The 13,026-nt window shown below is 37.5% G+C and overlaps 1 protein-coding gene across 2 annotated transcripts in view; it reads right to left on the bottom strand.

Annotated features, from left to right (window-relative positions):
- Window positions 1-1,389: 1,389 nt before the first annotated feature.
- wwp2 (WW domain containing E3 ubiquitin protein ligase 2) overlaps window positions 1,390-13,026 on the bottom strand; it is a 29,905-nt gene continuing 18,268 nt past the window's right edge. Inside the window, exons 11-24 of one of the 2 annotated variants that reach the window (XM_079449668.1) lie at window positions 12,902-12,956; window positions 11,601-11,682; window positions 10,674-10,802; window positions 9,990-10,068; window positions 9,830-9,901; window positions 7,749-7,837; window positions 6,087-6,246; window positions 5,874-6,007; window positions 5,642-5,782; window positions 3,308-3,428; window positions 2,961-3,065; window positions 2,790-2,886; window positions 2,385-2,457; window positions 1,390-2,290 (exon numbers count right to left, since the gene is read on the bottom strand). In XM_079449668.1, coding sequence (XP_079305794.1) covers window positions 2,191-2,290; window positions 2,385-2,457; window positions 2,790-2,886; window positions 2,961-3,065; window positions 3,308-3,428; window positions 5,642-5,782; window positions 5,874-6,007; window positions 6,087-6,246; window positions 7,749-7,837; window positions 9,830-9,901; window positions 9,990-10,068; window positions 10,674-10,802; window positions 11,601-11,682; window positions 12,902-12,956 — 1,437 coding nt within the window. In that variant the 3' untranslated portion in view covers window positions 1,390-2,190. The remainder of the gene's footprint in view (window positions 2,291-2,384; window positions 2,458-2,789; window positions 2,887-2,960; window positions 3,066-3,307; window positions 3,429-5,641; window positions 5,783-5,873; window positions 6,008-6,086; window positions 6,247-7,748; window positions 7,838-9,829; window positions 9,902-9,989; window positions 10,069-10,673; window positions 10,803-11,600; window positions 11,683-12,901; window positions 12,957-13,026) is intronic. The other variant, XM_079449669.1, reaches the window with a different exon arrangement.

Here is a 13,026-nt window from a genome sequence, read left to right as displayed (position 1 = left end):
CCGACCGTGGCTTAGAGTCACGGCCGGCTCCAAGATACCACGTATCCAACCGCGAGCGTTGGGGAAGAGGCGGTGCGGTGCACTGCAGCCCAATACTCGCGGCGGCCCGGGACAGCATGGCTGACATCTCGACGTCCGCTTCATCCTGAGCTCGACCCCCCGGCGGAGGAAGCTCCAAGGAATCGTCGAGGTCGGATGCCAGGAGGTCGCCCTCCGATGCTGCGAGCGACATCTCATCGTCGTCACGCCCCGTGTCCGAGTACGTGACGGAGGAACAAGGCGGCGTACCGCCTTTTCCGGGACGGTCAGACGAGCGAGGCGGGGCGTGAACGGTCCGCGAGCCGGTGGCTGACGGATTGAGGCTCACGGTAATTCCCCGATCACCCTCGGTGCTCGCCGAAGCGGACGGCAGGGCTGATGCCGCTGCTGCCGCAGAACGGGAAGCACTCGAGGTGGCGGCTGATTCTCGCAAGAACACAGCTACCCGTGACCGCAACGTCTGAATCACCATCTGCCCGCAGTGCGGGCAAGATGAATCCACAAATGCTGCCTCAGCGTGCTGGGATCCCAGACACCTGAGGCAGACATCGTGTCCGTCCCCTTCCTCGATGAGTGCGCCGCACCCACGAGCACAGCGGGACATGCCGCGCTGAAGAAATATTAAGCCCTGAAAAGGGCTCGCTCTTTAGAGAGACGCTTTGGCAGTTGCCGAGACGCCCAGGGGAAGTCACAGGAAAAGGGACAGTCCGCTGCACCACGTCGTAAGACCAGCAACACGTAGATAGTATCTGCAGAGTCGTCAGCATCAGGATGCGAAGGCTCCGAAGAACAAAAGGTGAATGAATGCGGCACGCCGGCTCCCTTTCTATACCCGGATATCCGGGGGCGGAGTCCGGCATGCAAATTTCATTCGCCAATTTTCATTGGCCTGTTCAAGTCAGTCAGAGAAGGTAGGTTCTCAAGTCAAACCCCATTCTGTCGACACAACGTCGAGAGACCGACAGAAAGGGAACAAAACTTTTTTGTACTAAAGATTTCTGAAACATACCACAGGGAAATGTCATGGTTAACCTTATTAGAATGTTAAGTTTGTACCAAAGTTTTCATCATGATAACATACATTTGATGGTTTAAAATGTCTCTCCTGAAGTTATACATTTTTTTCAGATAAATTGCACTTTTTAATTTTCTCCGAAAAAGTCGTCTCTGAAAAACCATGTCCTTTTTGTCACATCCATAATGCATGTCTTTTCTCTTTTTTTAAACAGAACAGAAAACCCCTACATAGACTGATCTTTTCCTGACGTCTAAGGGTTTAGTAAAATATAAACAGATGTTTCAATATATTGGTAACAAATACATCCAATGAGACAAAAACTCTTATTCTTTTCTTGAAAGCATTTCAATAAGTGGAAGTACGTAGTTCAAATGTAAACATTTGGGGAATTTCTTTTTTCTATTTTTACCACATAAGGTTAGCAGCCCATAGGGTTTCAATTGCTCTCTGACATAAATATTCAACAAAATATTTGCTCCTCATTGTATATCATGAAAACAAACCTTAAGACATACATAGATGAGTTTTGTTTATTTACCTATTCATATTCTAACATTTGAATTTATTTCTGTTTGTTTGTTTTTGCACTTACCCATTTCATCACAGTCCATGACATGATTTTATTTCAACTATGTACAGCTTAACACAGCATGTCACAAAATAAAAATGTCATCGATGAACCCTTTTTAAGACAAGTATTTCCTCTAGCATATATACACATGTGATGACATAAGCTCACATCTAGGATGTCTGTAGATGAAGTTCATTGCAGTTTACCTTATCATTGTTATGATTGTTTTGTGTCTCTTCACATAACAGGAAATTTCTTCCATTTTGACTCATTTCAGCTGCGTTGAAAATGTAAAGCAATCGAATGCCTTATTATTTAGACTTTATTCTGCATAGAAATGTATGAAGTCTGAGCTGTTATTTAACATGATCATTCATTGAAGTGGCTTAAACGAAAACTGTCATTTTAACGTCATGAATCCGTTGTTGGTCAATCAGTGACTTTGAACTGACTGTCACTACTGAACAATATCCAGTCCACATTAGTGCTATTAATGTAATATTAAAAAAAGTTTGAAGTTGGTTAAATTATAATCTCGGTCCTATTCTTTTCATTTAAATGGTCATTCTTGGCCAAAACCCTCTGTTTCCTCAATAGCAAACAGCAGTTTCTCTCGGAGTTGCTCCATGTTTTTATAGGGCGGCAGGTCCAGGCGATTAAAACTAGTAAATGAAGGCACAAGGAATAAAACATCCATTAACGTTTGTTTAACAATATCTCTTTACTATTTGGATTAGGTCAAAATGTGAGCCTCACCAAGTGTGACTTCTGGGCAGCCAGGTTTCCTTCCCCACTTTGTCTATGCAGAATTTTTGTGGTCCATTACTTCCTATAAATGTTAGAAAACACATCGTTTACACTAAAAAGCACTTTTTCTGCCGTTGAAGTCAACATCACATACATTTCATGCTATTATCAGTGCATGTTGTTCAAAAGAAAATAATCTCTCTTTGTGAACTCCTGTAATACATAATAACTCTCTCCGACTCTAAATCTGCTGCTTTCTTCAGCTGGTGTCCTCCAACACTCTCGCTCTATAACACATAGTGATTGTGCTCAAAAAGAGCAACACAAGCTAACAAAAATGTGTGAAACCTTCATTTTGTGGGATGTTAAATCTTCTGTTGTGTTGTGGGATGTTAAGATTAACTGTAACTCTACCTATAAGTTCAGCAAAACCTCCAACCGGAAGCCGACACGTTCCCGTGACAAACTGTAGGAGGCGAATTCGCTTTTCATTGTCCATCTCCTTTACCACCTGGCCAACAAAAAAAGCAATATTTGAAAATACGATCTAGTGCAAAAAAACACAAAAGGTTGACTGATATTTACCTGCCAGAACCATTGGATCTGTTTGCTGTTTTTAGTGTAATGTCGATAGATTGTGTTCTTCTGCCAGTCACTGAGATCAATCTCCTGCATCCCGCACAGCATAAGCTGAAGGAAGACATGATCATACGCCATTCAGCAGATGCGAAATAAAGGCTCCATAAGTGGGTAGTCCATAAAGTTATTTACAGTTCAGCTGTTTATTAAGTGACGTCACAAACGCTTGTGTCTGTGTAGACGGTGTAATTTACTTTCTGTGTTTTGTTTTGTTAAGCATCTATACAGTAAATGCAGCATGTTTGGTCCTTACTGTAAGACAATTTTGTTTGCTAAAAAAAGAAAATACCCACCTCCAATTCTTTCTCATCAAAATAGCGCAACCACTCCAACGGCACAACCTCATTGAAGCCGTCCAGGAAGGCCTTCGTTTGTTCCTCCACCCCTCGTGTGAACCGCCAGTCTGTGAGCAGACTACAGGAGAAAAATGCCATTAGTTACAACAACATTCAGTTTGGCTGTGAATAAATGACAAGACAAGCTTGAAGGTTTAAAGAATAGTACCAGATCAATATAAATTTAGCTGTGGCAATTATTTTGTATAATTTTAATTGAGTAAACAGTGCTTTCCAGATACAAATTAATCTTAATTTTTTTAACTAAATAAATCATGTGAAAGTTATTAGGTTTCTGGTCATGTGGTGAACTTTACCGAGATAACTTGACAACCATATAGTTAATAAGAAATTATATTCAGTGATGGTCCTACTGCATTTTGGAAACAAAGTAGCATTTTTCAGAAAACAACTGTAAAATTGCAGATAAATGTGCATAGTTTTAACTACAAAGTTGCTATAACGTTGATCATCACATGAATATTTTCTTTTTATGAGGACATCTAGGCTTTGTCAAAGTTGAACACTTTCAGAATGTCGAACATGAGAAGGGCTTGTTGCTTAATCATCGACAAAAATCTTTTTTTTGAGTGATCGTGCAGTTATATTCATTTTCTTAAAGTGAAATAACTCATGTAAAAGAACTTACATCTGACAAAGGCTTGTTGCTGAAATATTGGTTAAGTGAGCATGAAATTATATTCCTTCTTCATGAAATCTTATCATAACCTAGGATGAATGGTATAAATGTCATTACTACATTCTCTGTCTCTCTCTTGCGTGCATGTGTGTTTGTGTAAAACAGTGGTCCTTTGAGTAAAGTGATGTAAGTAACAGCACTTTTAATGCATAATCAACTAGCATGCAATTTCCACCCAAAGTTGCTAAATCATTATGTGGGCAGCTTAAACATGACAGGACAAAAATAGATAAAATGATAATTGTTGTAGCACCCCTTTCAAAATGTAATTAAAGCAGACCTACTAAAAAGTGTTTCACTTTCACTGCTACAAGGATGACACCCAACTCTATTTGTTTTCAAGGCCTGATTTATCTGTTTCCATCAACCTCTTTTTTGGAATGTCTAGATGAGATAAAATCCTGGTTTTCGTGCAACTTTCTCAAAGTAAATGGTTTTATTAATATTTACATATTAATAATGTTATTCGATCTGCTTATTTTCACTTATGGAACATCCATCGTCTCTGTCCGTTTCTTACATCCAATGCTATTCTCGTACATGCTTTTGTCACCTCAAGCATTGCCTACTGTAATTCTCTATTGTTTGTGTTGCCTCAAAAACTTAAACTTCAGTTGGTCCAGAATTCGGCCGCCCGTATAATTACAAGAACATCTTCATTAGAACACATTTCACCAGTTTTGTATCAAATACGCTGGCTTCCTATTAAATATTGCATAGATTACAAGATTGTTCTTCTTACTTTTAAAGCACTTCACCATCTTGCTCCTTACTGACATTTTCAAAATGAATATTCCCGTCTGTAGTCTTAGGCACAGGACGTGCGTCACTCTCTCTTGTTATACCTGCCGTTCGACTAACCACCATGGGGTCTAGAGCATTCAGTTATGCTGGACCTTGTCTGTGGAACTACCTTCCACAATTCATTTATTCTATCACTAATTTTAAATCACATCTGAAAACTTACCTTTTTAGATAAGCTATTCCTTATTCATTTTATTGTATGAATATTTGTTGCTAAACTGATGCTGTTGATTTTATTTGTATTGTTGAATTGTTGCTGAATCAATGCTGTCGATTTATTTTGTATTTTATATTCATTATTGAGTTGTACGGTGTCCTTGAGTGTTGAGGCCCCTCTAAATAAAATGCATTATTATTATTATTACTACAAATCGCTGTGTAAAAACAAAATAATGATGCTGGTGTATTTCGCATGTCAGTTTCCCCATTTCTAATTTGGCTTAAAATTTTGAGAGAAAACCATTATTTTTACACCCCCTCTAGAAATAAGTGGATTACTCCATAAACATGAATCCTTGACCTGTAATATTTGTCTTTCATCACTTTAGATGTTGTTCTTGTTTCAGTAAAAATATAAAAAATATTAGAGATGGGGAAATATTCAAAATTTGGTTGATCTGACACGGAATGACACCCTACTGATTCTAGGTAAACCATTCTGAATACTTTTGTTCCTGGACTGTCACTGTTACCCAAACGAGAGTGGGTAAATGACGGGAGTGTGGCTGGCTATACTATTCGTTAAACTGGCTAATAATACTATCATCAACGACTTTTAGCAGCATTACCCGATATACTCCTCTTTGTTGTCTTGAATGACCAGTTCATTCTCTCCATCATTCTTTAGCTGGTGTGTCGTCACCTTGCCCAAAATCTCCATGTCCTGAGCGAAGTACAGCTCAACTCCACACTCTTCCAGATCATTCTCTCTGTCAGCAGACATCAGTGTCAGCATCATGTCACACACTGTCCTCAATAACATCCACAACGGGAACCAAGCACTGCAGGATTAATACTCACTTGACCCACATGATGGAGTTGTAGAACTCGGGGTCGATAGATTCCAAGTCTTTTAGGGTGGGTTTCTTGTTGAGCATGCGTTTGTAGAAGGGTAAAGTAAACCCAGTGTCTATGAACTTCCCATGGTACAACGCCTGAAAAGAAACATTTGCATGCATTATTATCTCATGGAAAAATACATATGGCTGATTGGGCAAATTTCACTATTGTTACCATGGCAATGAAGCGTCCAATGAAGCGAAAGTATGTGAGGTGGTCGGGGTTGATGGAGGACGCAGGGTTGATCTGCAGACAGTAGTTGTTTTTACCGGCGTATTCAAACAGACAGTACATGGGGTTTAAAACCTCATGAGACAGCAAGAAAAACCACTCCCTATAAAGAGAATAAAGACAATGAGACATCAGTACCCTCATATTACAAAGCCAGTTAAACATTACAATAATCTTGTACAAGATTCAGCAGCCTTAGATATTTTAGAAAGTTCTTCAAAAAAGGAAAAATACCAGTCTTAAAAACACACAGTTTACTTTATTTGAAAAAGATAATTACAGGTACATTTACATGTTTTCATTTGGCAGACACAATGATTTCTCACTTATGAACTCGAATCAAAACTTTCTAAACAACTGGTGGGATCCTGCAGCTTCTTTTAAAGCCAGTTGTGGATTCTTTTCATTTGAGTGACTTCTCATGCTGTCAGCTTCTAATGCTGCACTACAAACTTGACCATCTCAATACAAAGTCATAAAAAAAGAAAAGGTTTCTTGTAAAATGTATCAGAAATTGTATTTCAATTTGGCATGATGTGTCTGTATGGCCAACGGAGGTACATTAGTGGTGAAAACGATAAAAATATAAAAATGATGTCTAAATTTCAAAAAAAAGAACTCTGACGTGAATTTTACAAATATATTATTATACATAAGATGTATGAAGGATTTTGTATGCCTGTTGCACAGGGTAGTTACGTTGGCTACATAACAATATACAAACCAATTTTGTACCGATAAGGGTAACGGGGCGAAATTGTTGCAAAATTTAAAAAATGCTATAGAAATCAATTTAATTTCAGTTAAATTAGAAAAAGACAAGGAAGAAGTATGTATATGATTGGTTGTTTCTCCATTTGACTAGTTAAATTCTCTCATTTCATCTACTTCTGCCTAAGCAGCTCTATATCTCTACTGTATGTTATTGTATGGTTAAAATACAAGGAATCATAAACAGAATCAACATGTTAAAGGATAATAAAAACTGCAAGGATCATTAAAGAATGCTTAAGATAATTGTAAATCTTTCTTTCTTCATTGCATCGGTTTAAAATGGTTTTAATGCATTTAATTTCATCATGAATTCATTGGTTAGTTTGAAACAATATGATTTTTATTTTGGATAGTTAAGAGGTGTGCATGTATTTTCCAAATAAATCACCAGATAGTTTTGACCAAATTAAGCTCGTTTATTTTAGATACTATAAAAATAAAAGCGTCACATGAACAAGCAATGAACATGAATACACACCTACACACAGCAAATCAAAACTGACCCATGATGAGGGAGTTAAGAGGGAGGTGAAAAATAAACATGGGGACCGTGATTGGGAGGATAGGAAGAGGGTTGAGGCTTGTCACATGACAGGACGATGCAGACACCTCCAGACATCCCGTCCGTGGTTCTACCCTGTGGTAGAACAGCATGACGTAACCTACCATAGGGTAAAACCACTGACACGACGCAGGAAGACAGACACAGACAGAGGACGACGACACTGAAGTCCAGACACCAAACAAGCACCAACACCAAACATCTCCCCGAACCCAAACATTAAGCACGAGTAACTAAAGACGACTGAGAGGTCCTTAGGATCAACTTGCCTGGCTATTCCTCCATAATCCAGACCCTCTTCTCCTCTCATTATGATGTACAGCCTCCGACGGAGATCATACGGCTTCATATTCATGATCTGAGAGGAAACATACAGGATACACTCATTATTATATAAACTGGAAAACAAAGGGTCTGAACAGCACTTGGATTATAAAGCCATGTGCAACATGCAAAACAGTATATTATGCAAATCAAAATCTGTATTAACTTTGAGAACTGCCTTAATCTTTTAAACAACTAAACAGATTAAGATGATGCAGATCCGTACTCCCCTGGACCTCTGCTTCTCGTAAATACTTCAGTCCATTATGCACATTATTGTTTTTAACAGAAATGTAAATGTCATGAAATTTAAATGATGGATTTAAAAAATGATATAACAACGTAATCATTATTTCTTAGCCAACAAGTATTCAATAAAGTAATATACAGTGTTTTTTTGGTGTATTAAGATCTAATTAGTCCAACTAATAACCATTTCGGGTATTTATAAAATGATAATGAAATTATTAAATAAAATAAATGATCAAAAATAACATAGTAGTAAAAATGTAAATGGTAGTCAACTGTTTGCTTTCCTGCATTCTTCAAAATATCAAAATAATGCAAAATATTTAATGATGTTTCAAAGTATAAAGGTTAGGAACAACTTTGGGTAAATGATGACAGAATTTTCCTTTTTGGGTGGAGAATCTAAGACAAAAAAGAGAATCGTTGTGTCCAAAATAGCATACTGTGAAGGTAAGTACTGAATTTGAATAAATACCTACCTGTCTACTGTTAAAACATTACATTCTATAGTACTCATATGAGTGGGGGTAGTATGAATACGTTTCGGAGATAGCAGATCAGCCATGTTTTATTGTCATGTAAACAGTATGATCTATGACCTACAGTATGACGTTTTAACAGCAACCTGTACGTAGGCCTTGTTAAAAACACAATTTACTCCATAGAAATTCAATTATCAGTACTTTCATTTAAAAAATGGGCATTTGCCTTTAAAATTTCCGCTATTTGTATCTGATTAACATTTGAATTTGACAGTTGCTCAGCTCCCGTGGCATCGTGGGATAGAGTAGTGTCCATCCAATACACACGCACAAATCTTTGCGGAAGCATCCGGGTATTTCTCGCCTACAGTTCTTTGTTTGCTGAGATTGTGGAGGTACCATTCATGACCATTACCGATTATAGTATGGAAGTCGATTTGGGACACAAGGACTGACATATTTGACTTCAATACATTCAGCTGTCACAAACCCTCATTGACTTTTGGAAATCACGTTTTTTTAACCAGGAAAGAAGTGGTTTTGAACCAGAAAACGAGCAGCACATTTGATAAAGTTGCTTTTATTGTAACAAAAAACTCTTTTTTAAATGAATCAAAATGCAGATACTGTTGAATAATAGGGAAACAAATCTGTAACACTTTACAATAAGGTGCTGTTTGTTAACAATTAGTTAATGCATTTGGTAACATGATCCAACAACGATCAATTCTTCAACAGCATTTATTAATCTTAGTTCATGTTAATTTCAGCATTTACTTAAACATTTTTTAAATCAAACATTGTGTCTGTTAACATAAGTTAATGCGTCATGAACTGACATAAATAAATGTATTTACATTAACTAACATAAACAAAGATTAAAAATAATTGAAAAACGAATTTTTTCATTGTTAGCTAATATTAGCCAATGCATTTACTACTGTTAACAAATATCAAATTTTTTGTAAAGTGTTACCAAAAAATATTTTTAAAACTATTGTTCCATTATCACCCCTTAGCAGATTTTAAATCATATGTGCAAAATCTATAATAAATTGAATAGCAATTAATAAAACTATGTAAACATTATTACGTTTGTATGATTTGGAAATGTTGGATATGATAAATAGAGCCAAGACGTCTGTGTGGAGGGACCAGCCACATAATTGTTTAGGGGCTATTCAGAGATTTATAGATTTTTGCCTTTATAGCACCAGTAATACCATACCAGTTGGCGCCCTATTTATGAGTGAGATTATGCTTTTTTTGTGGTGACCCACTTAACTCTCACTTACCTGTTGAAACGAGTCCTCAAAGAGCGTCTGTCGTGACACAGAGATTTTCACATGACTGGGCAGCGCGTTGGACTGTTCAGAGACACACAAAATATAAAGCAATAATAATCTGCAAAAATTGCCACTTAAAGAGTAAAGACGAGCAATTCACACAACTCACGTGACACAAGAAGCGGAACTGATGATATTTCCACCTGAAGCTGCGATCGTACGCGCCCGGAGAACCGCCCTGCCGCGAACTACACAGAGGAGAGATGAAAAAAAGTCAAAGCACTGTTAAAAAGTCTGAAATAATATATTTCATAAATGTGTTACTTGAGATGCTGGCACACATTTCATATGTGTAACATCAGAACAGACAAGAGCGAAGACAGATAACACTGCATTTAGGTTTACAAATTAAGACATTTCCTCTTTACCGCTGTATATCAGATAAACAAAGAAATAGGGAAAAAAAAGGAACAAAACAGAAAACAACAAAAAGTTGTATGAAATAACATAAGAAAATAAAATAATAATAAATATATATATATGGTTTGTGAATGCTTGTGGCTTTTTGGTTACAGACCTGAGCTAGAAAAACGCAAGATGTTTAGGGTACTGACGTGATTAATCAGTTAACATCACATAAATAATCTTTCCTATAAATCACACAAATCTAAGTAAAAAAAATATATATATAATTTAACCATACCATACAGCAACGGCATTATATCTATCATCTACCAAGTCAAGCACTTATTTCAACATTTCTTGGGACATCATATATCTGTCACAGTGAAAACCTCATCCCTTAATAAAAACAAAACAAGGCAACCTGAGCTTCGGGGTGTGTGATTTTTACCCTGACTCAAAGCCTGGCCGGGGGTCTTTAAAGGTGGTGGTGCGAGAATTGTGGTCCACAAAGTATCGCACCCCCTCTGCCGTGTACTTCATCTCCCAGCCGGGGGGCAGGGGTGGCTCCTGGATCATCCTGCAACAGGAGGAGGGCAGTAAGAGCAGCGCTACCTGCTGGATGCTACAAACATATCGTCTGACATGGGGTTTGCTAACAAATCATATCGTATGTTTGACTCCCTGTAGACTAAATGTGAAAATCCAAAAGTAAATATCCAAAACACAATGTAAAAAAAAAGAAGGTAAACGTAACGAAACAAATAAAAATGATTTGCATTTCGAGGATTTTGATTTTCACTTTTTTGGAATTCACAGATACACATCGGATAAACACATCTCCTTTTTATAGAATTTATCCAAATATCTTATTTTGTCTTCCACAGAAGAATGTCATATACATGTTATGAGGGTGCATAATGGTGAGAGAATTGTTTTCTTCACTTTAAAAGCAAACATAAACTAAAATCAAACCATTGTGAGATCCAGCACACTCGAGGCTGGAGTACACTACACGACTTTTTGATTGATTTATTTGACATTACATTTAAAACATAATACAAACCAGCCCAAAAGACCAATTCATACAAGTTTTAAAACTGTCGAAGATGACATACACAAAAAGCCAGAGGCTTAATTTCCATTGTGGTCCTCGGAAAGAATCTAAACAGATTTAAAAATTTTGCCCATAATTTCAGTATGTAGTGTATTCCAGCCTTAGAAATTCTGACTGTTATGCTTTGAAATATCAGACTTCCAGTCATGTTATAACTTCAACTTGCACTGATATCAAAATGATACAAATGAACACCCGCTGACTGCGATCTAACATACTCCACCAGTTTCTATGGACCGTGTGACAAGAAAACTAAATTACCCTTGGGTTCGAGGATCCTCCCACTGTGTAGTTCGAGTGTTGTGATTGACGTAATAAACTCGGCCATTGTCCTGACGTTTCTCTGATGGGGAAAAAACAATTATGGTTACTATATAGAGTTTTAACACAAGCACTGAACTAACAACTTACAGTCAGTTGCTAACCAGTGCTATTTTATTTTAGTAGATCAAAACCTCTTGCCCTTTTCTACATATCGACAATGACCATGTCTGTCCAGCTCAAAAAAGAAAGAGATGAGCAAGTATCCAATTTTGTTTCCATGCCCAAAAATGTCCCAACTACACCAAAATGGCACATGCAAGGAAAAAAGTTAGAGATAAGTGGCATTACAGTATGGTTGTTCAATAAAGTTAGACAGACAAACTCTGAGCTGCATGGCTGTAGATGAGAACTGACTGAAATCTTTCTCCTTTTGTGCTCCATGGAAAAAGTGATACTGTTGCACACAGGTTTATCCCACTCCCCAAAATACCTTTCTTCACTTCACTCTTACACTGGGTTTACAAACAAACACTGAAAGAGACACCGAGTACAGCAAAGTTTCGGTGAGTGACAAAGAACAGCTGGAATCAATTAAAGAATCAAAAGAGGTCCATACGCAAAAGCGCTGTATGTTCATACCCCTCACCCTTCACATCTATATTCAGCATGTGGTGTGGTTTCAGTCCTCGCTGTCTGACATCTTGTTCTTATTAACAGTCGCTTGTGGAGCACACAGTAGCACTTTACTTTCTCTGCCTTTTTCAGTTTTTTACTGACTCACCATCAGAGGGATCTCACATTACTGACAAAATATACTGTACAATATATACGTTTTTATTTAAATTTTTTACATTTAATTACCACATATTATTATTATTTTTTCATTAAAAAGCTCAATCAATCAATCAATCAATCAATCAATCAATCAATCACAAGAGATCAAAAGAAATACTTTTTAACCATTCTTTACCTTTTCAAGCATTATTCACCTAAATCCTATTCACATTTTGTATAATGACATCAGGGTCCAAAATCAACTTTTTGCAAAACGTCAATTGTGCCACCCACAAATATTTCTTACCGGCATAGTTCTAGTTGCGTTGGGTTCTTGGCAAGTGTTCATTTTGGACCCTGGTGTTGTTGGGCGGTGTTCTTTACATCGCAACCAAATGGTTTATACGGATATCGGCAGACACGATAACCAAAATATTTCCCTCTATTAGTCAAGTAGCCATGAAATTTACAGGTAGCTCACGAGCAACAGATCACCTGTAAATAAAGCATGAATAAAGACTTACCCCAGCCTGGAGGAAGAGCACCGAGCGGGTCATTCTCTACAACACCTCCAGACGACTAAAAGAGAGACAGACAGACATACATACACAGTTCTGTTAGGATTTCCTAATTTCTGTTCCTTATCTGT

This window comes from Barbatula barbatula (assembly GCF_947034865.1).
Source record: "Barbatula barbatula genome assembly, chromosome: 25".
NCBI lineage: Eukaryota > Metazoa > Chordata > Actinopteri > Cypriniformes > Nemacheilidae > Barbatula > Barbatula barbatula.
This window is presented reverse-complemented; position numbering and strand designations above follow the sequence as displayed.